Genomic DNA, 24,966 nt, shown 5'->3' with positions numbered 1-24,966 from the left:
CCACCCACGAGCGCACACATGATGTAACATACGCACACAAATACACTTTCAATTTATAAATTAAAAGACTACTTTGAGTTTCGGAAAAATAAACATGGCCTATTGATTTCCATTCGCTCACTCAGTAAAAGCACAGCCAGTGAAATATTAACACAGCCAAATAAGGTCGTGGAAGTCTCCAGCCTTGCCTTGGCTATAGGGAGGCTACACGGCCACTTTAATAAACGTGAATGTCATGTTAAAATCAGCCACAAAGCAATTATAAATCATGTGTTTTTGTAGGCATATAACCTAAGCCTGGACGCCTAGTACCTAAGTGACTGCACGCGTTAAGTGTAGACTTCAGACCACTTCCGTCACTGTCGGGAGAATCTCTTAACTCTTCCCTGGACCATCATGAGCATGTGCCTACTGTCACCATGGAGACGAAACTGGAGTTGTATACTCTGCGCGTTCACGTTGCACTGGACAAAGGTAAGTTTAGTCCCATAATGAAACATTGGCACCGTGCTGGACCGAGACACATTTGGAAATTGTGTTTTGTCTTAGACATTGTTACTGGTCGCTGTTTACGCTGTGTTTGCTGCCATTAAACCTTGATTTAACGATTGCCAAAGTTTTAAAATTAAAGTTAGCTTGCTAGCGATAGCTAACTGGGATTCGTAGCTAACGTTGACCAAACAGTTCACCAAAAGTCCCTTTAGGTAACCTGTTCAGTTTGTTTGTCTGCATGATTTTTCGGATTGCCCCAGATAATTAAAAATTATTTTGGCTTCTTTGGACCTTTCAGCTGCCGCAGAACTTTCAAATACGTTAATTTATTCACGTATTCATTATTATTAATTTTGTATTATCATTGTTACCAGAGACGGTTTATAACTGTTTCAGAGCATCTTTGTCATCACCCTTCTGGTTTATTTAACATAGATGGAAGCGGCCCCAGAGCGTGACTTGTATATAGAGGATGCACCGGAGCAAGATGATGAAGTGCAGGTGGATTTTGCACAGGAGGCACTCGAGGAGCTGGACCGTGCTCTCAGTGCAGTGCAGATAAACAACAGCGCATTGCCGATGTGAGTCGGGCTTTGGGGAACTCCCTTTACACTCAGATTGACCGATGCAAGGTTACTATAGAGCGTTAACACGTAGTAACCTACAATCTTGGGTGTTGTGAAAGTGGGTCATGAGCCCCTTCAGCTGTTGAGACACGCTCACACACAGGAAGACATGGATGTTTAATCTGGATTTAAAGATGACCCCCACAACATTTACTTTACACACACCCTGGCATGCTACAAACACAATAACAACATTGCATGCTTTTGTCCAGAATTTCAGTGAAAGCAACACCACCACAGGTGCGGCAGACAGGTAACAAAGCGTTATTACACAAAGAACTACAGCACAATATTGCTTGTGTTGTGTAATACTTTGCAGAGTTTGACACTATATGCTTTGAACCAGCAAAAGCATCAAAACAGCCGTTGTCAGTTCCATGCATAATTTAGAGAATGGCATTTTTATTTTATTTTCCATAGGTCATCCCTGTATTCACGATCATAGGAAAATAATGACAAGCATTTATTTAAAAAAAAACAAAAATACACTGACTTTTCATATATAACACACCAAAACCATTTCTTACGAAGGTTGCGCAGGTATCAGTACAATGCACTATTTATTTCATGTAGTTTGTAAGAGTTCTCAAATTGGTTGTGGAAAATCAGTGTTTAGGTCAGTACACACCCAAACCTTGGATTACGACAGAATACAGTTCAGGGCATTTACATAATCAGACTGCACCGGTGATATAATCAACAACTGAAACATTGTTGACTCTGACCTATAGGATGGAATGGTGTCCAGAGATATTTCGACATCTATTCAGAGGGTCTCTGGTTTCAGTCCAGCTCCTTTTTACTGCCTTTGAAAGTGCCAGACACTGAATGCTAAATTTCTCCCAATGGCTAGAAACAGGGCCTTGGATTGTAGCCTTCGTCATTGGCATGCAGATGTAAGGCATAAAATGCCTTCTCACAGTGTTTATTGAGGAAGAAAGCTATAGAAATGCAATCCATTTATCACTTTACACTCCTGCTGTTGCTATAGGGAGTTCAGATAGTGTGTGTAAGATTAGTGCCTAGATGTGTGGGTTGAGAGAGCGTGTTCATGTGCATTACTAACAACTGTGTTTGTACGATAGCTGGTTGTGATGGGACTGCAAGAGAGATGAGACTGTAGATGTGTGATGTGCCTTCTTGTCCTTCCTGTAGGCCTGCTAAAAGGGAGGAGATGAATAATGAACAGTGTCCCCTTTCCTATAAGAGGAATTGTCAAAAAGAGAAGCTGCTCATCACTCTGGCTGAGAACTTCCGTCGCCAGTTCACCCACCTGTACCCCGACCGAAAGCCGCTCTTTCTCAGTCCCCTTAACGAATGTGGGGTTGAGGTACACACACACACAAACACACCTACAGACAAACACACACACACTGACTGCGAACCTTTATCACACACGTACTTGTTCTCCATGTATCCTGGCTCTACTTCTCTTTCTCCCCTCTCTCCCACTGATTATCCCTCTCTCTCTCTCTCTCTCTCTCTCTCTCTCTCTCTCTCTCTCTCTCTCTCCCTCTTTCACTTTCTATCTGGCTTTTTTCCATCTATATAACTCTCCTTTTCTCTGTTTCTCTCTGTAGAAGTTTGTGAGTACTACTCTGCGTCCAACTGTACTTCCTTATCCAGACCTATTCCACTGGGAAGGGTGCACCAACTTTGTGTCTGACTTCCTGTCTTTGGAGCCACTAGACCCTCCAACAGACCCGGTCAGTGTGCCTGTTTGGGCGTTAATGTATTTGTGAGTGTTTCTTCTGAATCATTGTATGTGTATTTAACCCCCCTTTTTAGGTCAATATCCTGCTTCTGACACAGTCCTCTGCATTGTTGCTGAATTTGAAAAAAATTGGGTCACTTTAGAGATGACCTTTCAGATGAACAGTTGAGATCTCTGCTGTGCTTCACTGACATTGCTTTGTTTTGTAATTTATTTCTTAAACACCCATTAAATAAAGGTGCAGTAATTTAGTAGGCATATTTGTCACCAGTAGTAATGTTTCCATAGTTATGGAGGAAGAAAGCATCAATTTGGTCATCCTTTGTTTGGGCATTTGTAATAGTAATTAGAGTAAGACAAATTGAATCTAGTTCACTGGCCAAATATTTACTTATTCGTCTTCATGCCTGTGAGAATTTAACTTCCCTAATATTATGCACTAATAGTTATAGTGTCTCTGGATCTTTAGTTTTTTGCTGCTCAGGCTGTTTTATGGGTTAAAAATCAGGGAGGGAGGGAAGAAGGAGGGGGTTTTAGCCAAACTTGGGGGGGGGGGGGGGGGGATTGGATTACACCTCGTCATTGAAGACTGTCTTGCATACTCTTGTATTTACCCCTAAAGTGTACTGCAGTAACCCGAGGTGCAATGAACTGTGTGGTCACTACTGTGTAGACCTTTAATTTGGGGTCAAAAAACTTTGGTCTGACCATGTTCTTGACATGTGTTGACAGGCCAGTATATGTGCTGTGCAAATGCTTCATGTGTGGGAGCGTTTCTTTGTGTGTACTATATGTGAGAGCTAGTTGGTTCTTTTGCATGTGTCTGTGTGCTTTTTGTTGTGTGTGTGTGTGTGTGTGTGTGTGTGTGTGTGTTCATGTGTATGTTTGTGAATGTTTATATGTGTTAGTCGTATGTGGCATCTGTTAACATGTGCATGTGAGTGTGAGTGTGCTGTGTAAAACGTATGTCTTTGGTATTTTTTTTGCCCCTGCAGCCTAGGTACCTGTACTCTCCTACATGTGTGCTGCAGACTCAGAGGGGTTCATGCTTTGACTTCTCCACCCTGCTGTGCAGCCTACTGGTGGCTGCTGGCTATAATGCATACTGTGTGAGCGGCTATGCCACCAAGGATGTGTGCCTTCTTAACCTGGGCCATCAGGAGTGTCCCCTACTGGCCAACCATGAGAAGGTTATTTATCTGTGATCACACACACACACACAACCACAAACACACACACACACACACACACTCACACGCACACACACACACACACACACACACACACACACACACACACACACACACACACACACACACACACACACACACACACAGAGATAAAATAGTTCCGCAGTGCTAGACTGAGCCATGACCTTCTTGGACTTTAACAGTAAACATCCTTTTAACTTCAGATTGCTGGCAGCACTGGAAACTAACTTGGCTATTAATGCAAATGATATATCCTGAAAGACACTGTCTGTAATAACAAAGTTCCACTGTCCCCTTGTCTAAGACAAATCTTAATAACCAACTCCAGTTCTCATTTTATAATTGATGGGTGTTATACAGAGGTCTTTTTGCCTCTCCTCCAAGTTAAAAATCGACAGCAAACGTGTGGTCCTCTGATAAGCAGACCACTTGGGTGACAATGATATTGCGATTAGATCAAGTCTGACTATGTCTCACAGTTTCAGGCAGACTTGTCTGTACTTTCTTACCGGAGGCACTAGCATATGTTTCCCATAGAGGGAACTAGACCAACCCGCTCAAATTTAGTGACCTTAAACTGTTGCTCTTTCTACATACGTATATAGGATCTAAGGCAAAGAGCAGCATAGTGAAGTCAACAGTGTTTGTAAGCTATGTGCGGTTTATGTGTTTGAAGTGTTAGAGTGTACGCCAATGTGCATCTTGGGGTAGTCCAAAGGTGATAATGTGGTGTGTGTGTGTGCTACTATGTGTCAGATTCAACCAGTTATTTGTATAGAACAACAATAAGTTGGTTGCTGCCAGTGCAGTACAAAGCCACACATAGCAGCTGAGAAAAAATATCAAGCCAGATCTATTAGCTATTAGTTTTCTATTACATACTGTGCATCACCAGTGTTGTGAAATGTTGTGTATTACATATTCCTTGCTATATAAAATAAAATGTTCTGGTTTCTTTATCATACCATAACTGCTGAAATGTTATGGTGAATGAGGCACAGTCAAAAGTCATTAGGCCTGGGTAAAAAAAAATCGATTTAATCGATTTTGGATCAATTTCGTTTAAATTTCATGCTATCAATTCACAGGGCACGAGATCGATTTTTAAAAAAAATTTGTTTTAATTTTTTTCGATTTTTTTTTAGGAGATAATTTCATTAATATATTGAATTAGGCAGGCCATCACGTTGAATAGAATGTAAAATCTTGCTAAGGATGTTAATTAACAGTCACAACTACAAGATTTTAGTCACAATTAATGATTTTAGTGATGAATTAATGATGATAGCCTATAAAGAATATAAAAAAATTATCATTCAATCTAGGAGCAGATGGAACCAATTCGGATTGAATCGACTCGAATCGTGATTAATCGATTTAAAGCCTTCAGAATCGAAATCGAATCGATTCAGGAACTTGGCCGTGAGACCCAGCCCTACAAGTCATCATAACAAAGTCAAAACAATGCCGCCAGTAACATGGTCAAAGTTTAGAATGACATGTCACTTCAAAGTCAGATATGACTATAGGTCAAAAAGGGCTTTGTGAGTTCAAATTGCTGTTGCATAAATATGTCGATAGCGTGTGTGTGTGTACTAGATATGTCCATGCGTCTGTGTTGGAAGTGAGTGCGTTGGTGTGTGTGCAGGGTAAAACGGAGGAACAGGCCCCAACAGCTCTGAATTACTCAGTAAAGCCACCCAGGGATCTGAGCAGTGGATTTGAGCGGCGTCAGGAGGAGACACGTCAGAAGGAGGTGCAAGCAGCCCGCCTCAAGAAACAACAGGAGGCGGACAGGCTACAGGAGGTGTGTGTGTCTCTGTGTGTGTGTGTGTTCCAGGGCATCAGAGGGCTCCTCCAGACCTGTTTCTTTTGCACTGCTGGGTGCTGGATGTGTGTGTGTGCGCATTTGTGGTTATGAGCCTTTAAGAGCCTGTGTGTATATTTCTGTGTGTGTGTTTGCAGAGGTGGAAGTGTACAGGGTCAAGTATTGTGTGTTTCTCAATGTATGTGAACATGAGCTATTTGGCATGCATATTTACTTCCAGGCTAGCGTATTTGTGTATGTGTCCGTGTGTAGGAGCTAGAGAAGCCACCTCCTGATCCGCTGTTTGGCCTACGTGTTCACTGCTGGGTGTTAGTGAAATGTGGCGCTCGCGAGGTGCCAGAGGACTTCTTCATTGAGCCGCTAAGTGGTAAAACCTTCCCCACCACAGATGAAAACTTCCTTGGGATCGAGAGTGCTTGGAACAACCACAACCATTGGGTCAACATGCAGGACTGTCGCCACGGCTGTAGGGTGAGCATTTTTTGTTAGCCTGTGTGTGTGTGTGTGTGTGTGTGTGTGTGTGTAAAACAAGATGCAGAAAAACAAATCCATGCTTTTATTACTTTGTTTTCAAAGTACAGTAAGTCCTAAACGGCTTAGCTCCAAATTACCTCAAATAATTAGTTAATATCAAAAAGCACAATAGGAGGCAAAGCCCCCCTCTTGTGAAATAGTATTCCTGCTTCCATCTTTAAATCTAGACTAAAGACGTCCCTATTTAGTCTGTCCCATAGTCATAAATAATGCATCAAAAACCCGTCATCTGTCGTCAAAAACATTCTTCATACTTCTTGTCAGCCATGTTGCTGTACAGGAGTGGGCTACAGACAGCGCATGCTGTACTGTGTAGGAGGGCCATTACGAATCCCGGGTACAGCATGAGGCTGCCACCAGCCAGTTAGGCAATATTGTTGTATCTGGCCACCCTTACTATGCTTGTAAAACTAAAGTCCACATGCACCAAGCAGGCCAAGATAACTAAACATAACTCATCAAAACTTAACACAAATAATATTCCCAGTATCAATAAAACTGGGCTACAGATGCATCGCATGTTGTATGTGAAGGAGTGCTCTTACGGATCCCGGGAAAACTAAAATTCGCATGCGCCATGTCAGCCCACCATAACTAAAAATAACTCATCAAAACTAAATATGAACACATTTGCCATACACCTTTCCGGGCAGCCTCTCCCTTGCCTTCTAAATCACATTCTGCTAATACTGATACTGATAAAGTGGCCATATAAACTACTGTTATTTCGTTTACCAAAATGTATCTCTTTGATGTTTACTAACCACATTTTTTCTGTGTAATAGCTGGCAAATGCAGATAGTTTTGGAAGCATTGTTCCTCATCACCAAATCCATAACACCATACCCACCCACTTTGTCTCTTTCTTCCCTCTTAGTCTAGACCAGGGGTCGCCAAACCGTCGATCGTTTCGATATCGGAGACCTTCCCTGTCGATCTCCAAAATTATAACCTGGATTTTCACCTGCACCTGGATTTTCAAACAGAAACGCCCAGCCAGCTATTTCAATCCGAGGATGTCTGTAGAGCAGGGCCGGATTAACAATTTTCTGTGCCCTGGGCAACAAGGCTCAAGGCCCCCTTTTTTTTTTTCGAATCCGAACCGAGCCAGAAGGAATCAATCTCAACTGTTCATAGTACTAATTCCACATTGACGTACGTTTTTTTTTTATGAATAGCCTGGCTTTATTAAACTGAGGCATCAACAGTTAAATGCTCTCTCACACAAACAAGCACTGTTAAACGCACAAGCGTGCACAATAAGGCCAATAAGTATATTTAAATGAAATGATTGACATTGCAAGAACGTTTAGTAAAATGGTGCGGCTCCTTTAAGAAGAGCACGTACAGGGAGGGAGAATGGTGACGCATAGTTTGGATGCAGCGACAAAGATTTATGTGCTGTAACAGTGTTAACCAGTATGTGAGTAACGTGAGTTTTAATAAAGCATAGCGTGTGTAATGTGTAGCTATTTCATTCCGTTTGCTAAACTATCCTGCTGTCTGTATTTACTAACCAGCAGCAGACGTAACGGGAAGGGAATTAACCCGAAGTTAAAAACATGTAGGCTAATCTACTTCGGCCGTGGAGCATTTTACTCCCCTGCAATCTCCAACTACGAGACAGCCTCCGACAGCAGAAAAGGTTAACAAACGGAATGAAATAGCTACACATTACACACGCTATGTTTTAATACAACTCACGTTTTATGCTATACCAACGGAGGCACAACAGACATCACCATGCGCTGCCAGGACTGCGTTCATAACGTTATATTTGTCAACAACGTTGTCAAGTGCCCCTTTGATGTCATGGGCCCTGGGCAAGTGCCCACTTGCCCTAATGGTTAATCCGGCCTTGCTGTAGAGTTGATGTGAACTTAATCACCAACTATTTCTCACAAATTTCTCCCACTTAATGCCCCTTCTTAAGCAGCTTGCACACTGTCCAGACAAACACCAACATTCTCCAACAAACGCCAACAGTTGGGTCAGTCTGCGCCAGCAGTTGGTGTTTGTTTGTCATTGACGGAAGAGTTCAACAATTTTGACAGCTCGTTACCTTGAAAACTAAGCTCAACTTGCATGCATCACATCTTCGAGCTCTCTTGGACGTTGTAGTAATGTTGGTTATCGGCCAGTTTGCTAAAAAAAATATATATATATCCTAAGTCTATTTTTAGATTTACGTTATGTATTAGCTTCCCAAACCAACTGTTTTCGAGACAGATATTTGTCTATTTTAACTTCTACGACTCGTTAAACACTGCAAGGTGTTTCTAAATATTAATATTAATGTGTATGGTGACACGTTACATGAGTATATTTGCGCTTATGTCAGCCACTCCCACTTCGTTCCAATTACCGCGTTGGTTTTCAAAATATTAATATGCACGCAGCCTGCTTTTACATACTGTCGTATTAAGGCTGCATGATAATTTTCTCTGTCTTCACCTAAAAAAGATCACAGTGGTATATTCATTTTCTAGTTAACACTGATTACTGGGGTGTTTTCCAGACAAAAATATTCAGTGTAGCAGTATTTAATAGTTTTCTGTTCCAGTACTGTACTTACCCTTGTATGCTCTTTCACCACCTTATCCACTATCAATTTTGTATGTATAATGTATACACATGTTTGTATGTATTGTGTACATTTACCACATGTATGCTAGAATGCTCCAGCGTTTCCATGTGAATGCAAATTTTTCTTGACACGGCTCGGTGTGAACGCGATTAAAAAAAGGTCCCGGATCAACAAAAAAAATCCGGATTCCGGCAATCCAGGCTCTGTGTAAACATGGCCTGAGACAACTCTGTTGTTTTGATGCTATATAAAGAAAATGGAATTTAATTGTTTTTGCGTTTGTGTGAATATGTGTATGGTTTGTCTGCAGGACATGTCCTTTGACCTGGGAGATCCAATCAAGTGGGAGTACCTGCTGTGTGGGGACACCGGCCAATCACTTTTGCTCATTCCAGCCATGACGAAACAGCAGGAATTTGAAGACGATGATGTAAGTGTGTGTGTGTGTGTGTGTGTGTGTAAAGACTTACAAAACGTAAAGACATGATGGCAGGTTTTACCTTCATAGCACTGTGAAATTGAACTGGTTTCATCATAATATACTTGACAATGAGTACTTTAAAAACATTCCAAACACCCCAGATATTGTAATTGTAAATGAATATGTGAACTCTGTATCTATTATTGAAGTAGGCTGCTGTTTTGATTTGTAAATGAACACCTGCTATTATTCCAAGCTACTGAAATATCAATCATTAATGGAACTCATTCGCCAGCTGGGATATGACTGCAGGTTAATATTTCTTGTCTTTGGAAGTTTAGGCCATGTACATAAGAATGTTGTCAGAGGGCTGCAGATGGGGGGGCTGCATAAAAAGGGGGCAAAAAGACTAGCAAAATTCTGCTCTGTTTCAGCCATCATTGGTAGCAAGCAAATATGGAGACGAAGATGTTTTGTTTATCCTTGATTCTTGAGTGTTACATTATTAAGAGAACTGGTAAAAGTTTGTAAGCCTATCAGACCTGTCACCCTGTCAAAGACTCTTCCCAAAGTATTTGGATCCTGTAACTTGTCGCTTGTCTTTTGGATCCAAATAAAAGCAATCAAATGTGCATATATCTCAGTAATTTTGGTAGGTGAGGATATTTATTTTTGTGATGCTTAATAAAGGAGGATAAGGAGGAGTCCAAGGTGTTCGAGATGCCGCCATCCTGGGTGAGCGAACTTCACATCTCACAACAAGGTATGCACACACATAAACATGAATACAGAGTGTAAACGCTAAGGAAATTTGAAATTGGATCATGCACCGCCCTCTCGACCTTGACCTTCCACAACTTGTGTTATTTTGTGAGCACTTATCTGAAGTGTGTGCAACTGAGTGTGGCCATGTGTAATTTTCTCCAGTGAAAGACAGAGTGGCGTTGGCGTAAAGGATGAGGTTGCGTGTGAATTTGTGCGTATTTCTGTCTGTATCTGTGTGCCGGTGTGCGTTTTATATTAAGGATTAGTGCTGTCTAGGAATTTTCAGGATTAACTACTTTATGTATATGTGTGTGTGTGTGTGTGTGTGTGTGTGTGTGTGTGTGTGTCTGTATCTGTGTGTGTTTGGTAGATATGGAGATGTGCTGCCCAGGTGGTGTGAAGGTCTTGCAGTACAGAAAGGCCAGGCTGGAGAAGTTCGCCCCCTACCTGCTGAAAGATGGACTGCTCACACGTCTTACCACGTTCCATGACCTCGACTGTGAGTCCCACACGCAAGCCTCTGACTGTCTGTCACAGCTGTTTGTTTTTAGTGATAATTGGTCATGTTGTTCAACTGGCCTCCAATGATTTTGTATCCATTCTGTACATGCAGTAGTTGATCAACATGTTCTGTTGACCTTGGAATTTCAGTATGGGTATCCTGAGTCCCTTCGAGTAGTATGACTTTTTGTTTATCAGGAGTAGCCTATCCATTGTTTTGGTATGCATATGCTCAGAGTAAACTGTTGTGTGTTTGTGTGTGTGTGTGTGTGTGTGTGTGTGTGTGTGTGTGTGTGTGTGTGTGTGTGTGTGTGTGTTGTGTGAAAAGGCACTCATGTGTGCATTGTCAAAGAGTGGTACCAACACAGGAATGACAATTTGGAAGAGAGAGAACTCCGAAAGGATGGAAACATCACGCTGGAACACTTTAGACGTGGAAGGAGTTTCGCACTAAAAAGTAAACACACACACAAACACTTATATCACATAGGAATGCCTTTGAATGGTCGAAGCATAAGTGTTGGTGAAGGAAACCGCCATCTTTCGCTCAAACCAGCCTTCTATAGGTCACAGGTATGTGACCCTGACGCCAGATTCGGACCGTGAGATGGAGTTCTATAGCCAAGCACGAGCGGACGGGCTGGCCCGCCGGGTCGAGACAGGCTCAGAGATGACAGAGAACTTCGAGGGCCGGCCTGACTTTCTGTTTTATCGGCACACTGTGTTTGGCAAGCGCACCCGAATGCTCACGCCTGGAGAAAACATGGAGCAGAGGCCTCACCCCTTAGTGGTAAGCATACAGTACATAATGACACAACACAACATTCACTCAAGCCAAAGAATTCAGCACCGCTCTTACAAACACACAGCATAGCACACACTACACAACAGAACAACGCAATCACAACGCAAAACACATCTATCAGAACCAATGAAAACTCACAACAAGCTTACACAACCACCACTACACAATGATAATAATCACAGTATTCCTCACACTGTCATGAACTCATACACACTCATTTACTCACTTACGCCTACATCCTTTGAGCAGAAGGTTGTGGAGCGATTTCATCGAGACACCACAAAGCCAGCAAGTGAGGATGTGGAGGAGCGGGTCTTCCTGGTATCAGAAGAGCGTATCCAAGTGACTTATCACCGTGATGACGACCGAATCATACCTGCCTGGAGTATCTTCACCACGCCGCAAGACTCAGGAGATAAGAACAAAGACACCTTTTCACCAGATATGGCCACAACCTTTCAGGTAGACAAACACACACACAAACATACATCATATACTCGCACGTTAGTGCACAGATCTATGAACGTGCACATATGCACCCAGACAAACGTCCAGCTCACCTCTCACACAAATAAATATACAGGCGTTTTGTAGCGAAGGGAGAGAGCAGTCACCCCACCCGGCCTTGAACCCGGGTCTATAGGCTACCAAACCTGCCCTCTGACCGGAACACCAAAGAGTCAGGCTCGATGGTATGGCAGTCAGAGCACATACTCATTAGCAGTGACGGCACACAGACATTCCTTGCGCATCCTCCAACAGTACTTCTCCCAACTTTTGCATGAAAGGTGCTATATAAATAGAGTTTATTATTATTATTATTATTATTATCTAGGGGGGCCTTCACACAAGGGTTAACGTACCTGGGGGTCCGTCAAATAGTTTACATACTGGGGGTGCCTCCAAGCCAAGCCATCCCACTTCTGACACCATTTGTAGCGAAGGGAGAGACGGTCGCCCCACCCAGCTACAGGGTACCAAACTTGCACTCTGACCACAACGCCAAAGTGCCAGTCACACATACAATATACTCATAAACAAAACTCCTCAGCCCTAATTTCATTGACAGGCAACAAGCAAAGCATTGCGCTGTAACCACCCATGTTTTGCGCTTAGGATCTTGCTCATGATATTAAATTAGCAAAATTATTCAATCAGCTTCACATGTGTGGCAGACTTTGCTTATTGCTTGTTGCTTTGCTCATGGCCAGTTGCCTGTCAATGAAATTATGCCCCTCGTCTTTCATAGCTGTAGAAAATCCTTGTAACATAGGTGTCTCTGCTTTTGTTTGTGTTTGTGTGTGTGTGTGTGTGTATGTGGGTGTGTGTCTGGGTCTTTGTCTGTGTGTGTGTGAAAAAGGTAGATCCGTTTCAGAAGCCAAGTAAGAACCTGTTTCTGTATGAGACACTGATGGGTCTGATAAAAGAGCAGGAGAAAGTGGCTCAGAGAATAAAAGACTCTGAGCAAGAGGTAAACAATTACACAACACAACACAGAAACACAACACAGCTACATGTTACAGCTCTGCACAGCCATTTAGATAACTCCATAATGCCCCTACTCAGTGTAACATATACATTCAACAAATTCAGAGAAGTTGGTTAAGTGTGTGTGTGTTCGTGTATGCAGTAGGTTGACTCATTTGAGATAACTTGTAGGAACACTGACATGAATGATGAAGGAAAAGTAGAAAGACAAAGCAGAACAGAAGAGTCTGAGAATTAAGTTTATGTTGATGTATCAAAGGTGTACTTATTCGTGTGGTGTGTATATTTGTTGGTGTCTGCGTTCAGGTGAGGGATATCCTAGATCTTCGCCAGCATGAGGAGAATAAAATTGAGCTGCACATCTCCATTTACAACACAGCCAGGAATGACAAGGCTCGCAAACATCGGGAGGCACTTGTGAGACACATTAACTACCTTACTCAGTCTCCATTCTCCTTTTTCTCCTGTTTAACCTCCTTACTTTTCACTCCCCTCGCTTTTGTCCCCTCTTCTCATTTTCACTCCCCAGTTTTCAACCCTTCTCACCTGTGTACTATAATCATTTTTAGTAAGGTTTTGGTAGTAACCCTTTTTTATGACCGTCTTTGTTATAATTTCCTTTCCCTCTCCTCTCCCCTTTTTGTCCTCTTCTTTCAGGAGCGTATGGCTGAGGAGGCGCGCCTACGACAGGAAGAGAAGGAGTTGGACTTCCTGGCTCCATTCCTCGCTCAACTGGGCGACCCGGATCAGTTGACTCGCCCGATGGCCCTGCAGCTGCGCAGCGACTGCCTTGCCGAACTCAAGCAGCGTCTTATAGATAAGGCCAACCTAATTCAGGCCCGCTTTGAGAAGGTACGCCACAACCTCAGAACATTAAAACATGGTTGTATAGGGCATAACACCCCAAATTACGCTTCAATCTTCATGAAGAACCTTCCTCTTGTCACACTCATGACAAAGTGCATCACAACCTCAGCATTTTAGAATCTCTTCCAGTCCAACATGTTTGTCAGAACCCCTTACAATTTCTAATGAACACGCAAAAAGGACCTTGTCCAGGGGAGATGCCCTGAGACTTCTGTGTGTCTCTGTTGTTGTTGTGGCTAGAGGTTTCAATGCTCTCCACTGTAGTCTGAGAGGCTGCAAGAAAACCTGTGTAGAATTACATACAGAGGGACCGTCACATGCCAAATTTCCTGTGAGAACCAAAAAAAAATGTCTGGCAGTCAGAAATGAGAGCTGGAAAGGCTGACTGTTTATTTTTGGGGTGTTCCAGGAGACCCAGGAGCTGCAACAGAAGCAGCAGTGGTATCAGAAGAACCAGTTAACCATGAACAAAGAGGACGAGGACCAGTACCTGGCTTATTGCTCAGATGCCATGTTCAGGATACATATTCTTAAACTGCGCCTCAGTCGGTATGAACTCACAGCCCCACCCCTGTTAGAGCTACAATGTCAAACCTGTCATATAAATTCACAACAGTCTTTACAAAGTGACTGGATACATCATTGTCTGTGATTGACACTGTGAATGCAAACTATGCAACAATATTATAGTGGGCATTGCAAAACATAACATGCAACCTCACAATATTATAGTGGGGATTGCAAACCATGACATGCAGCCTCACAATATTATCTTGAACTGTCGTGGTGTATAGGTGTCAGCAGAACTAATCTTTAGCAGTACAAGGTGTCAGTAGTTATATGTTTTTGCATAGTAAGGCTGTGAATGTGAGTAATAGGTTTAGATTGAATTGTCAGTGTTATTAGATGTAAACATAGGACTACTAAATGTTATAACTATATATGTGCTGTTATTACAGGCACAAAGACCGAGCCCCGCAGAAGTACCTCGCTCTGGATGAGAAACTAAGGCGAGATCCTAGGCTTACCCCCTTCCTGTAGACACCAAAGTCTCTCTCACATGCACACACATCTGTGTCCTCATACATCTGAGACAAACATGCACACTCTCACATATACCCTGGACCTGTAGCCCTCACAGACCCCACACACACACACAGAAACACACACTAATGCATAAGATGCTCAAAGAGACACTAAGGTGTGTGCTGCTGCATCAATGCTTCATCTGGTGACAGCTAGTCAACCTTTGTCTTTTTTTGTTAAAGTGAAGATGAAACTGAATACAAAGGCTGCAAAAAAAAAACAGAACTGTCCTGAATACTATTACACATTAAAAGTACAAGGTTGGCTTGCTTGATTGATTGATTGATGGACTGATTGATCGATAGAATATTTGATGAAAAAGACTCATAATTATGTTTGAATTTTCATTAAGTCTCAGCCTTCTTTCTTACCTCTGTAAGAAGGAAGGCCACATTATATCTGATTGAATTCCTAAAACAAATATTTAACTTAACCCAAAGAAAGAAACGCAGTTCATATCTACTGTGCTCCCAAAGACCTTTTTCTCTTGGCTATATACGTACCACCAGCAGTCACCATACTACACTGAAATTACATTTCAGAAATTGAACCCGGCAATGAACTAAAATCAACAGATTCATCTAAAATACACAAAATCAGCAGACCTATAGATTGATTGATAAAAGTAAGGAGCAACAAAAAGCAATTACCAAAAAGATACACAGTCACTCTGAAGCCGGTTTCTGACTAACTCTCTAACTCCATTGAGCAAGGAAAGCATTAACGTAGCAGTTAATAATCTGAACAAAATATTTGATAATGTTGTCAGATCTGGATCTGGAGTTAATGCTCCAGAGGCACGTAATAAACATTTACTCTCACAAACCAATATGGTATGATACAGAATGCACCGGTCTACGAAAGAAAATTGTTGAATCAAAAACACATTGCTGTCAAGTACTTCAAAACCTTATAAAACCCATTAGAGGTCCCAATGAAATAAAAAATTAACATCTGCAACCAAATACAAATATTGTGGTCCTGACAACTTTTGAATGAAATGATTAAAACCACTCTCAGTGTAATTAGAGTGGTTGAAACAGAGCTACATTTTCTAACTGAGTGCAGTCATTATACGGACCTCAGATATGAGTTTATGACAAAAGCCAGCAGTATTAACATGAGATCACACAAAAAAAACAAATGTAGTCAAACTAAAATATATTCTAGGAGAAACAGCACTAGCACCTGCAAAATATGTAGCATGACAGAAGAGAGGAGACATCTTAAACCCTCCACCCCACGATCCGTTCTAAAGAAAGGAAGGAAAGGGAGGACAAGAAAAAGGAGATATGTAATCCATGCTTTGTGGATGTTTTTTGTTTGTATTTAAGCCTTTTATCCATTTCATTCATGTTCATTTATTCATGTCCTTATTTGTTTTAGTATCAATTGCTTCTTATACAAATGTATGTTTTTTAGACTGCTTTGGCAATATTGTACACTGCAGTCATGCTAAAAAAAAAGCACATGGAATTGAACTCGATAGATGTTTCTATGTAGTGAGTAGACGTTCCGAAAGCTGAAGAGTCGATCTGGAAAGGGCGGATGTTTGTCTCTCTGGAGAAGAGCGCCCTCTGTCTTGATAGTAAACCTACTGAAGATTGAAGATTTGAAGCCGCTGCACGGCTGTCTACATCAACCGCTCAACAATGGTTCACCTAGTGGGGTCCCTTCGCAAAGAACTCGCCGATTCTGTCTCTAGCTGCCGGGTGCTGGTGGTTGGAGCTGGAGGAATAGGTTGTGAACTCTTGAAAAATCTGGTGCTTACCGGCTTCAAAAATATAGAAGTGGTAAGTTAAGGGGGGCGGACACATCAATATCCTTTGTGCTGTTGGCAAGCTAGCTGCTTGGCTAATGGCGTTCAGACGGGCCCAGTAACTTGCATTAGCTATCTGGCGGGCTAACCACAACCAACTTAACCTAGCATAGCTGGACACCTTTGTTGTATGAACGAGCGGAGCAGGTTGCTAAATATGTATGTCTAGAGGGTTTGTTGGTTGATTTTCAGCCAGATGGTTATGGGTCTTGGTGGTTCATCCTCATCATTTATTGATTTTGAGAAATGCTCCAACTTTCCTTTGCGCCAGTCTTGGCTTTAACCGGGAAGGTGCTCTAGCAAGCTCTTTAGCCAGCAGCTAAAGCTCCATAGATATAAGAGTTGTATTAGTAGCTTCATGATGTTCCATACTGTATACATTGCCACACATAAGAAAAAGCTATACCGTTGGTTCAACCCCTCGTGGTATACAGCGTCTCTGAATCTCATTGCTTTATTGGATTATGTAGCTGTGAAATGTTTTAATTTTTTTCACTTTTAGATGACTAGCTAACGTGCTAACTGTTTAGTTACCTTCTACCCATCAGCTTTCTAGCTAACGTCAAGTGTAGTGTTAGTTAGCAAGCTAAATCCGACATTAGCTGTCTGAATAGATTTAAACGCTTGTGTTTTTCCAGTCAATGAAAAAGATTAACACGAAACTATTGTAAAAGCTTTGTTCACACTTGTATGTTCGCCCCTTCATTAAATCTTGTGTTAATGAAGTTAGCAGCCTATTCCACCATCATAGTTGAGCGGCATTTTCAGTCTACCTAGGACGTCAGCTGTAGTGACGTTTTACAAAGGCATAGAAGAAAAACTTCACATGTGCACATTTTCAGTGTAAGGCACATCAAAGCTTTCTGCTACTTTGCATGGCCAACCTGCAAATTGTTATAACCTAGGTATTTGGTATGGTCGTCGTAAATCCGTCTAATGCATCAGGGTAGAGATTTGGAAGAGGATGAAGCAGCTAAGGTTAGGGTAGACTTATAGATATTGGAGTCAACTGAACAGAGATCTTTGTGTGGAGACGATGTACAAAATATGAACAGTTTGCAAAAATATTTTTTTTATTATTATTTATTTTTGTATTAGATCGACCTGGACACCATCGATGTAAGCAACCTGAACAGACAGTTCCTATTTCAGAAGAAGCATGTGGGGAAGTCCAAAGCAGAGGTAAGACAGAAAAAGCCTCTTGACTTTGGTTAGCGTTTGGGCCCGTGTTCAGAGTCAACAGCTATCCGTTATCAGCCATCACCAGTTTTTGGTCCAAGTGATTAACTATGCTCTGTGTCTTGCTTTGTGTATCTTTTTGGTGCAGGTGGCTAAAGAAAGTGTGCTGCAGTTCTGTCCATCAGCAAACATCACAGCATATCATGATAGCATAATGAAGTGGGTTTCAGTATAACTTGAAGTTTTTGTTGAATTTTAGCTTGTGCTCTAATTTCACTTGGTGTCTAATTTGTTTTGCTTGTGCTCACATATTATGTATTGCTTTTGCAGCCCAGACTACAATGTGGAGTTCTTCAGGAAGTTTGTGGTGGTCATGAATGCGCTGGACAACAGAGGTACTTACACATCCCAGATAACTGCTGGATCCGTAATGGATCTGGTACTAGTCTGGAACATATCAACCAAAGGATGTTCCACATCAGATCAGAGCCAGGTCTGGGCTGCTGCAGTCAGATTGTCGAAATTATAACGTCCTATATCTTTTCCTAACCACTTTTCCTTGACCTCGATTAAAAACGTCATGAGGTCAAGGAAAGATGTGAAAAGAGAATTCCCAAGGACTTAGTAAAAGCGTTGCTAAGAGAATCCAACTGCACTTACACTTTAGCCTATGTAATTATTTGGTGGGTGTTACTGATGTGGGTCTTGACATTTCGATGTCGCAAGGATTTAGAGGACGTTATAATCTCCTTTCTATTCGGAAAGGATGTCCAGTGTAGGCTTTGTCAAAGTAGATAAGAAAGGAAGCTTTGAAGTTCCTTTCCATAACATTTACAGAATTCAACCAGCTCTTCTCATCACTGCCATTTAGATACTTCCGGGTCATATCACTCAGTTATGAACCTTCCTAAGGAAAAGGACTATCTGACCGCAGCCCCAGTCTTGTCCAGTCATCGATAGCACAGGAGTTCATACAGCTTCTGTGCTCACACACCACACATACAATTGTTGAATGAGACTCATCGGTTCTTCATCAGACTCCTTTTAACCCATTATTCCCATCTCTTTTTTTTCTCTCTCTGTGCCTGTGTTCCATGATCTCTTGTGATGCTAGCGGCACGTAACCATGTGAACAGGATGTGTCTGTCAGCAGACATCCCTCTGATTGAGAGCGGCACAGCCGGATACCTGGGCCAAGTTACAGTCATCAAGAAGGTCAGCCACCTGTATACACACACACACACACGCACACACACACATCAGTTTTGTTGGTGCGATTGTCGAGATGCTATTACGAGATTGCATTCAAAGAAAAAAATACCACTGTATTAAAATGATTAAATTTCGTCATGCTACAGACATACTTGGTACTCATGGTAGCATGCCTAAATGGCCAATGGGAGTGACCTTTGAATTGCTCATTCGGTCAGTTTTCTCTTGCTCCCTGTATCTGCATTTGGAGTCGCTGACGTGGATGGCCTTATGTTTATCATGATTATGGTGAACCTTGTGGCTGAACTGTCTGCTCCCTCTGCAGGGTCAAACGGAGTGTTACGAGTGCCAGCCCAAACCCACACAGAAGACATTCCCTGGGTGCACCATCCGCAACACTCCCTCTGAGCCAATCCACTGCATCGTGTGGGCAAAGTACCTGTTCAAGTGAGTGTACACACCAAGGGTGTGTGATAGAAACTATTCCAACTGGACTGGAGTGAGCTAAATTTGACCGTAGTTACAGATCAATGAAATGGTATTCATAGCAAGTCTTTAACATGTGATGTGTCTTTGTGCGCAGTCAGCTATTTGGAGAGGAGGATGCAGATCAGGAAGTTTCTCCCGACCAAGCGGACCCAGAGGCCAGATGTGAGCACATGTCCCGCCTTACACAGAATTGCAGATTGCAGCTGTTTCAGTTATACATGGAACCGTTTTGTTTTTTGTGTGTGTGAAATGGTTTGCTGATGCTGTCGACGTTGTTTGTGTGTTGTCCAGGGGACTCGGCGGAGGCTGCAGCTAAAGCCAGTGCCTCTGAGCAGGATGGAGACATCAAGCGCGTCAGCACCAAAGATTGGGCCCGGTCCACCGGATACGACCCAGTCAAACTCTTCAACAAGGTTTGTGTGTCTTTCTGTGGCTACTGTTTAAGGATGACCTTGGGGAGGCTGCTGTCTGTTAATGGAATTGTTGTGTATGTGTGTGTTGCAGTTGTTTAAAGATGACATCAGGTACCTCCTGACTATGGACAAGTTGTGGAAGAAGAGGAAAGCCCCAATGCCTTTAGACTGGGAAGAGCTACTACAGCAAGGTGACCAATAACAAGACCTATACAACCTCACACACAAATACAATTATAAACACAAGCACGTCAATATTATGGCAGTACCATGGATGCTAGTTTTAGGCACACACAACTGCATAAAGGCATTCATTAGAGCTATTTCCTGTGTGGCAGGGAGAGTTATAGTTATAGTGCTCTGCTGCAGCAATATACTTTTTTATTTCTTTACGCTGTTGAGAGGAGGGCAGGCTAACGTGTGTGTATGTGCATTCAGCAAGCCCGTCAGAGGCAGTGAGTGTGAGCGGACTGAAGGACCAGCAGGTGTTTGGGGTTCAGGGGTACGCCCAGATGTTCAGCAGCAGTGTGAAGACACTCCGAGAAGACCTCCAGCAGAAGGGAGATGGAGCAGAACTTGTGTGGGACAAGGTAATATACCTTCACCTTCTTTACACAGAGATCCCCTGTGAGAACAGCTTTTGCTAAAAAGACATGAAATGAATTAGAATGGGACAAGGTGAGACACACACGCACAGTCTTTGCAAAGACAAGACTACACTAGTGCAGAGCATTGTAATTCGGACCAGAGCATAGAAGAGATGGAGCTTAATTGTTGTAATAGATGGAACTAGTATGTCTAGGTGTTGGGCAGAGCTATTCTTTACATGGTCGGTGTGTCATTTCCAGGACGACCCTCCAGCAATGGATTTTGTGACCGCAGCAGCCAACCTGCGCATGCACATCTTCAGCATGAACATGAAGAGTCGCTTTGATGTCAAATGTGAGTGCTGTGTAAAAGTGTCTGTGTGTGTGTGTTTGTAGTGTGCAAGTTCATGGCCTGTACAGATCCATTGGGATCTGTTTGCATCTCTGACATTGGTCATGGGTGTTGATCTTGATTACATTTGAAGTAATGCAATGGATGTGAGGCCACCAGTGCTCTAGCATAAAAACCTGGTGCTTCTTTCGAAAATCATTGGCCAAGCCAACCCGAGCCTTTTCCCACTTGTTTCTGATTGGTGGAACCCAAAGAGCAGCCTGGAAACTGGTCCTGTCTTACTCATTACCAGACTAAAACACCAGCGATAACTGAGGTGGATAACTGCGTTAGGCCAAGCTAGTAAAGTCGCAGCCCCCACATGGTGCCTGATTGTGAGCTTTGTGAGAACCCTGCAGTGTGGGGTGTCTCATCTTTTCCCTCTATTTCCCCATGCAGCCATGGCAGGGAACATCATCCCAGCAATCGCCACCACCAACGCCATCATTGCTGGACTCATCGTGCTAGAGGGCCTCAAGATCCTCTCAGGACAGATGGACAAGTGCCGCACGGTACTCATGCATGTACACACACACACACACACACACACACCTTTGCTGTTTAATATAAGTTCATCGCCTCCTAATATTTGTATACTAATGTGTGTGTTTCATCTGCTTGTACGTAAAGGCCTAGCTATTTTCAAAAGCATTCGTACATCATTTTAAGAAATGCAGTATAAGTCCCTTTTTTTAAGGATTTTTACTGCCCAATCACAGACATACACTTAGGTTCTTTCTAACACTTATCTGTGTGTTTGTTTGTTAAGATCTTCCTGAACAAGCAGCCCAACCCACGTAAGAAACTGCTGGTGCCATGTGCCCTTGACCCTCCCAGCGCCAACTGCTACGTGTGTGCCAGTCGACCCGAGGTGACAGTCAGACTCAACGTCCACAAAACAACCGTCCTGTCCCTGCAAGACAAGGTAACCGTGAAACCACCCACACACAAATACACTAGGGCAGTGTGACTTGTAGCAAGACGCATCAACACACCATGCAAAACGTCATTTATTGAACCCAGGATTCAGGCAGTGCATTACGATTCAGCAACCTATTTGATATGATTTTGATTTAGCTTAAATAGATATCGCAGTATGATTAACTTCAATGTAGTCAAGGGTGAAAGGCGTAGGCAGTGTCTTAATCCACAGACACTTTTTTCTGGTAAGTGAATTCCTATAAATGTTAATCTACCAAGGGCTGTTCATGTTTGTTTGGTGTGCCATTTTGCTCATTTTGGCTCTTATGGGTTGTCATTTCCCTGAAATGTAAAAAAAATTAAAAATAAAAGTTACTTTCCTTCATGTCAATAAGCACAGGTATACTCCTTAAAAGGAATTCATAAAAATAATGTACACAAACAAATTAGGTCACTGTACTCTGGTGTTTGATTGTTTTGTGTGCATGTGTGTAGATTCTGAAGGAGAGGTTTGGGATGGTGGCTCCAGATGTTCAGATAGAGGATGGCAAAGGCACTATCCTCATCTCCTCAGAGGAGGGAGAGACTGAGGGTGAGTTGTTCTACTTGACCAGCAGGGGTTGACAAAACAACCACACACCACCACAGCGTAACACGCATCAGTGCTGTACATGCTCCAATAGTACTCCACACTAATTTCACTATCACACATGCTAAGATAGCGATCGCACAGGTAAGCATTACGCAGGGCAGGAGTAGAGGATATTCCTTGGATTTGCTCTGTGGTGGATTTGGTGATATTGTACTACATTGCTGAGTTGTACATTTGTTTGAGTTGAACATTGCTGAAACTCCAGCAGAAATATGGTGATCATGAATGATTCTTCTGCTTACATTTTCAGTCATTTCAACCATTAGATTAGATTGGAAATTAGATTCTAACAGAGCAGGAGTAGAGGGAACGTCAAGGCTGTCGGTGCAAAACACTCAGCTTGTTAGATTGTTGCGCTGCTGTTAACACTTCCTTATGCTTTGCCACTGTTGCCTTGGTAATAGAGTGATTGCTCAGTCACACATCGTAGACATAAATAGACACCAACATATTAAAACTGCATATCAGACACACAGATTAACCCCCTCCCCCACCTCTGTGTGTGTTTCTGTAGCAAATAATAACAAGGTTTTGTCTGACTTTGGGATCCGGAATGGCAGCCGCCTCCAATCGGACGATTTCCTTCAGGACTACACACTCCAATTGAACCTTCTGCACAGGTGTGTGTGTGTGTGTGTGTGTGTGTGTGCTGCATATGTACTCCTGGTCTATTGTGTATGTGATTTCTCATATTGGTTTACACGTGTGTGTGTGTGTGTGTGTGGAGGATGAATTTGTGTCTGGATTTTTGAAGGGAGTGGATGTTAAGTAAGTTTGGTACATAAACGTATGAGTTGAAGGGACTGGGGGCTATTCTCAGGACGTATCCAATGATGTGTGTGTGTGTGTGACACAAATATTATTACTTGTGTGTCAGTGAGGAGCTAGAGAAGGATGTGGATTTCGAGGTCGTGGGTGAAGTCCCTGAGAAAGGTCCTGCACCAGAAGCGGAGGACGGCAAGAGCATTGCTAATGGCAACAAAGACTCCGCCCAACCTTCCACCTCATCTAAAGGTGTGTGTGTGTGTGTGTGTGTGTCAATATTTGTATACATGCAGTAACTAGGTGTATTTGTAAATGCTAGTAGTATAGTATGCTCAGCTGTGTTATCTGTCCCCAGCTATTATTTGTCTCAATGTGTGTTTGTGTTTCACCCTCTGTCTCTCAGTTCATGTAGAGGAGGATGATGATGACGTTCTCATTCTCGACTCCGACGAAGAGCCATCTTCCAGCTCTGCCATGAACGTTTCCACTGAGGGTTCAGCACAGAAGCGGAAGCTCACGGACGCCGAGACTGGCGAATCCTCGGCCAAACGCAAACGCCTGGACCAGCCAGCCGCCAGCGAGCAGGATGACGATGATGACATCATCGCTCTTGATTAAGCCACACCTTGCCCCTGGGATGTTGCGCTCTCTGGTTACATTCTGCCCCTCTGCCTGAAATGTAAATAGATCTGTACAAAACAGCGCCCCCTGTCTCTCGTTTCTGTTCTACCATGGACTGAAACTGTTTTCCAATTAAGCTTTTATCCCTGATTCTGGTGTGGGTCTGACAATGATCCACTCCAGCGAAACCAGCTATGTGGGCAGAATCATGGCGGTTGATACAGAAGTGATTGTTCTCTTCTTGACACAACGCTGTTTTTTTGTAGCTTTGCTTATCGTCTGGTCTCGAATGGGCGGGGGTGGGTTGCGTGCTTAACAATGTTTGGGGGGGTTCATGTATCTCCCTTTATTTTGTCCTCATTGTCAAAAAAAAACCTGTTGCATATTTAATTTTTTTGTAAGAAAAACCTTTGATGAAACAAAACCTAACGGGCCCTGAAAGATGTGTCTGTATTTTTTCAGTGAGTCTTTGGTCGTAGGTGTACTACTTTCACAGTTGGGAGGGGTGGGGACAATGAGCTGAAAGCTGAGGTGTGTTATTTTTACTGTCTGTTTTCTAGACCCAGTAAGGGTCCAGAACCGTATGTGTGATCAGCAAACAAAGCTTACACACAAACCCACACTCACATATTTTCATACATACACAAGTCCTAATAAAGCATTGCAGTACACACACCTGCTTTGTGTTTCATGTCATCTAAGACTGTGCATGTTCACATTATCAGGACTTAATCTCCAGATATGAGCAGGCAGTCCCAACACCTATGAGAGGGTAGGAGTGTGTCTATGTATAGCAAGTTGCAGCTTTGATATTTCTACTGCCCTCTGCTGTCTTTTTTCTTCCAAGCAGACAAATAAATCTGCAGGTCTACTAGTAAAGTTAGCAAAGTTGTAGTGTTGTGTAAGTGAGACTGAGACTCCTAATAATTTCTGGCATGCCATAAGCAATGTTTTCTCTCGGTTGCAGAGCAATAATTCTGTTAGAACTGCCT

General features: G+C 42.6%; 2 protein-coding genes across 2 annotated transcripts; both read left to right on the top strand.

The window, feature by feature from the left end:
- Window positions 1–927: 927 nt before the first annotated feature.
- ccdc135 (coiled-coil domain containing 135) lies at window positions 928–14,880 on the top strand (the record flags this gene model as incomplete). The annotated part of the gene is made up of 17 exons (XM_080841947.1): window positions 928–1,073; window positions 2,274–2,448; window positions 2,699–2,824; window positions 3,828–4,022; window positions 5,692–5,850; window positions 6,124–6,342; window positions 9,303–9,422; window positions 10,104–10,176; window positions 10,549–10,677; window positions 11,008–11,136; window positions 11,246–11,469; window positions 11,734–11,946; window positions 12,845–12,955; window positions 13,279–13,389; window positions 13,630–13,824; window positions 14,249–14,388; window positions 14,799–14,880. The coding sequence occupies 17 exons, from the start codon at window positions 928–930 to the stop codon at window positions 14,878–14,880; spliced, it is 2,547 nt and encodes an 848-aa protein (XP_080698073.1).
- A 1,695-nt stretch (window positions 14,881–16,575) lies between these two features.
- uba2 (ubiquitin-like modifier activating enzyme 2) lies at window positions 16,576–24,725 on the top strand. Its single transcript, XM_080841709.1, has 17 exons — window positions 16,576–16,718; window positions 17,843–17,926; window positions 18,072–18,142; window positions 18,254–18,318; window positions 19,038–19,138; window positions 19,461–19,582; window positions 19,719–19,786; window positions 19,916–20,037; window positions 20,129–20,228; window positions 20,476–20,627; window positions 20,886–20,979; window positions 21,415–21,527; window positions 21,785–21,940; window positions 22,432–22,528; window positions 23,103–23,208; window positions 23,466–23,602; window positions 23,757–24,725. The coding sequence occupies exons 1-17, from the start codon at window positions 16,578–16,580 to the stop codon at window positions 23,969–23,971; spliced, it is 1,944 nt and encodes a 647-aa protein (XP_080697835.1). The 5' UTR covers window positions 16,576–16,577; the 3' UTR covers window positions 23,972–24,725.
- The last annotated feature ends 241 nt before the right edge of the window (window positions 24,726–24,966 follow it).

The sequence above is a fragment of the Sprattus sprattus genome, assembly GCF_963457725.1.
Source record: "Sprattus sprattus genome assembly, chromosome: 7".
In the NCBI taxonomy this organism is placed as follows: Eukaryota; Metazoa; Chordata; class Actinopteri; order Clupeiformes; family Clupeidae; genus Sprattus; species Sprattus sprattus.
This window is presented reverse-complemented; position numbering and strand designations above follow the sequence as displayed.

Coding starts and splice junctions, on each gene's coding strand:
- uba2 (XM_080841709.1), top strand. CDS start 16,578: ATGGTTCACCTAGTGGGGTCCCTTCGCAAAGAACTCGCCGATTCTGTC. Junction 16,719..17,842: donor GCTTCAAAAATATAGAAGTG/GTAAGTTAAGGG, acceptor TTTTTGTATTAG/ATCGACCTGGACACCATCGA. Junction 18,319..19,037: donor GAATGCGCTGGACAACAGAG/GTACTTACACAT, acceptor TTGTGATGCTAG/CGGCACGTAACCATGTGAAC.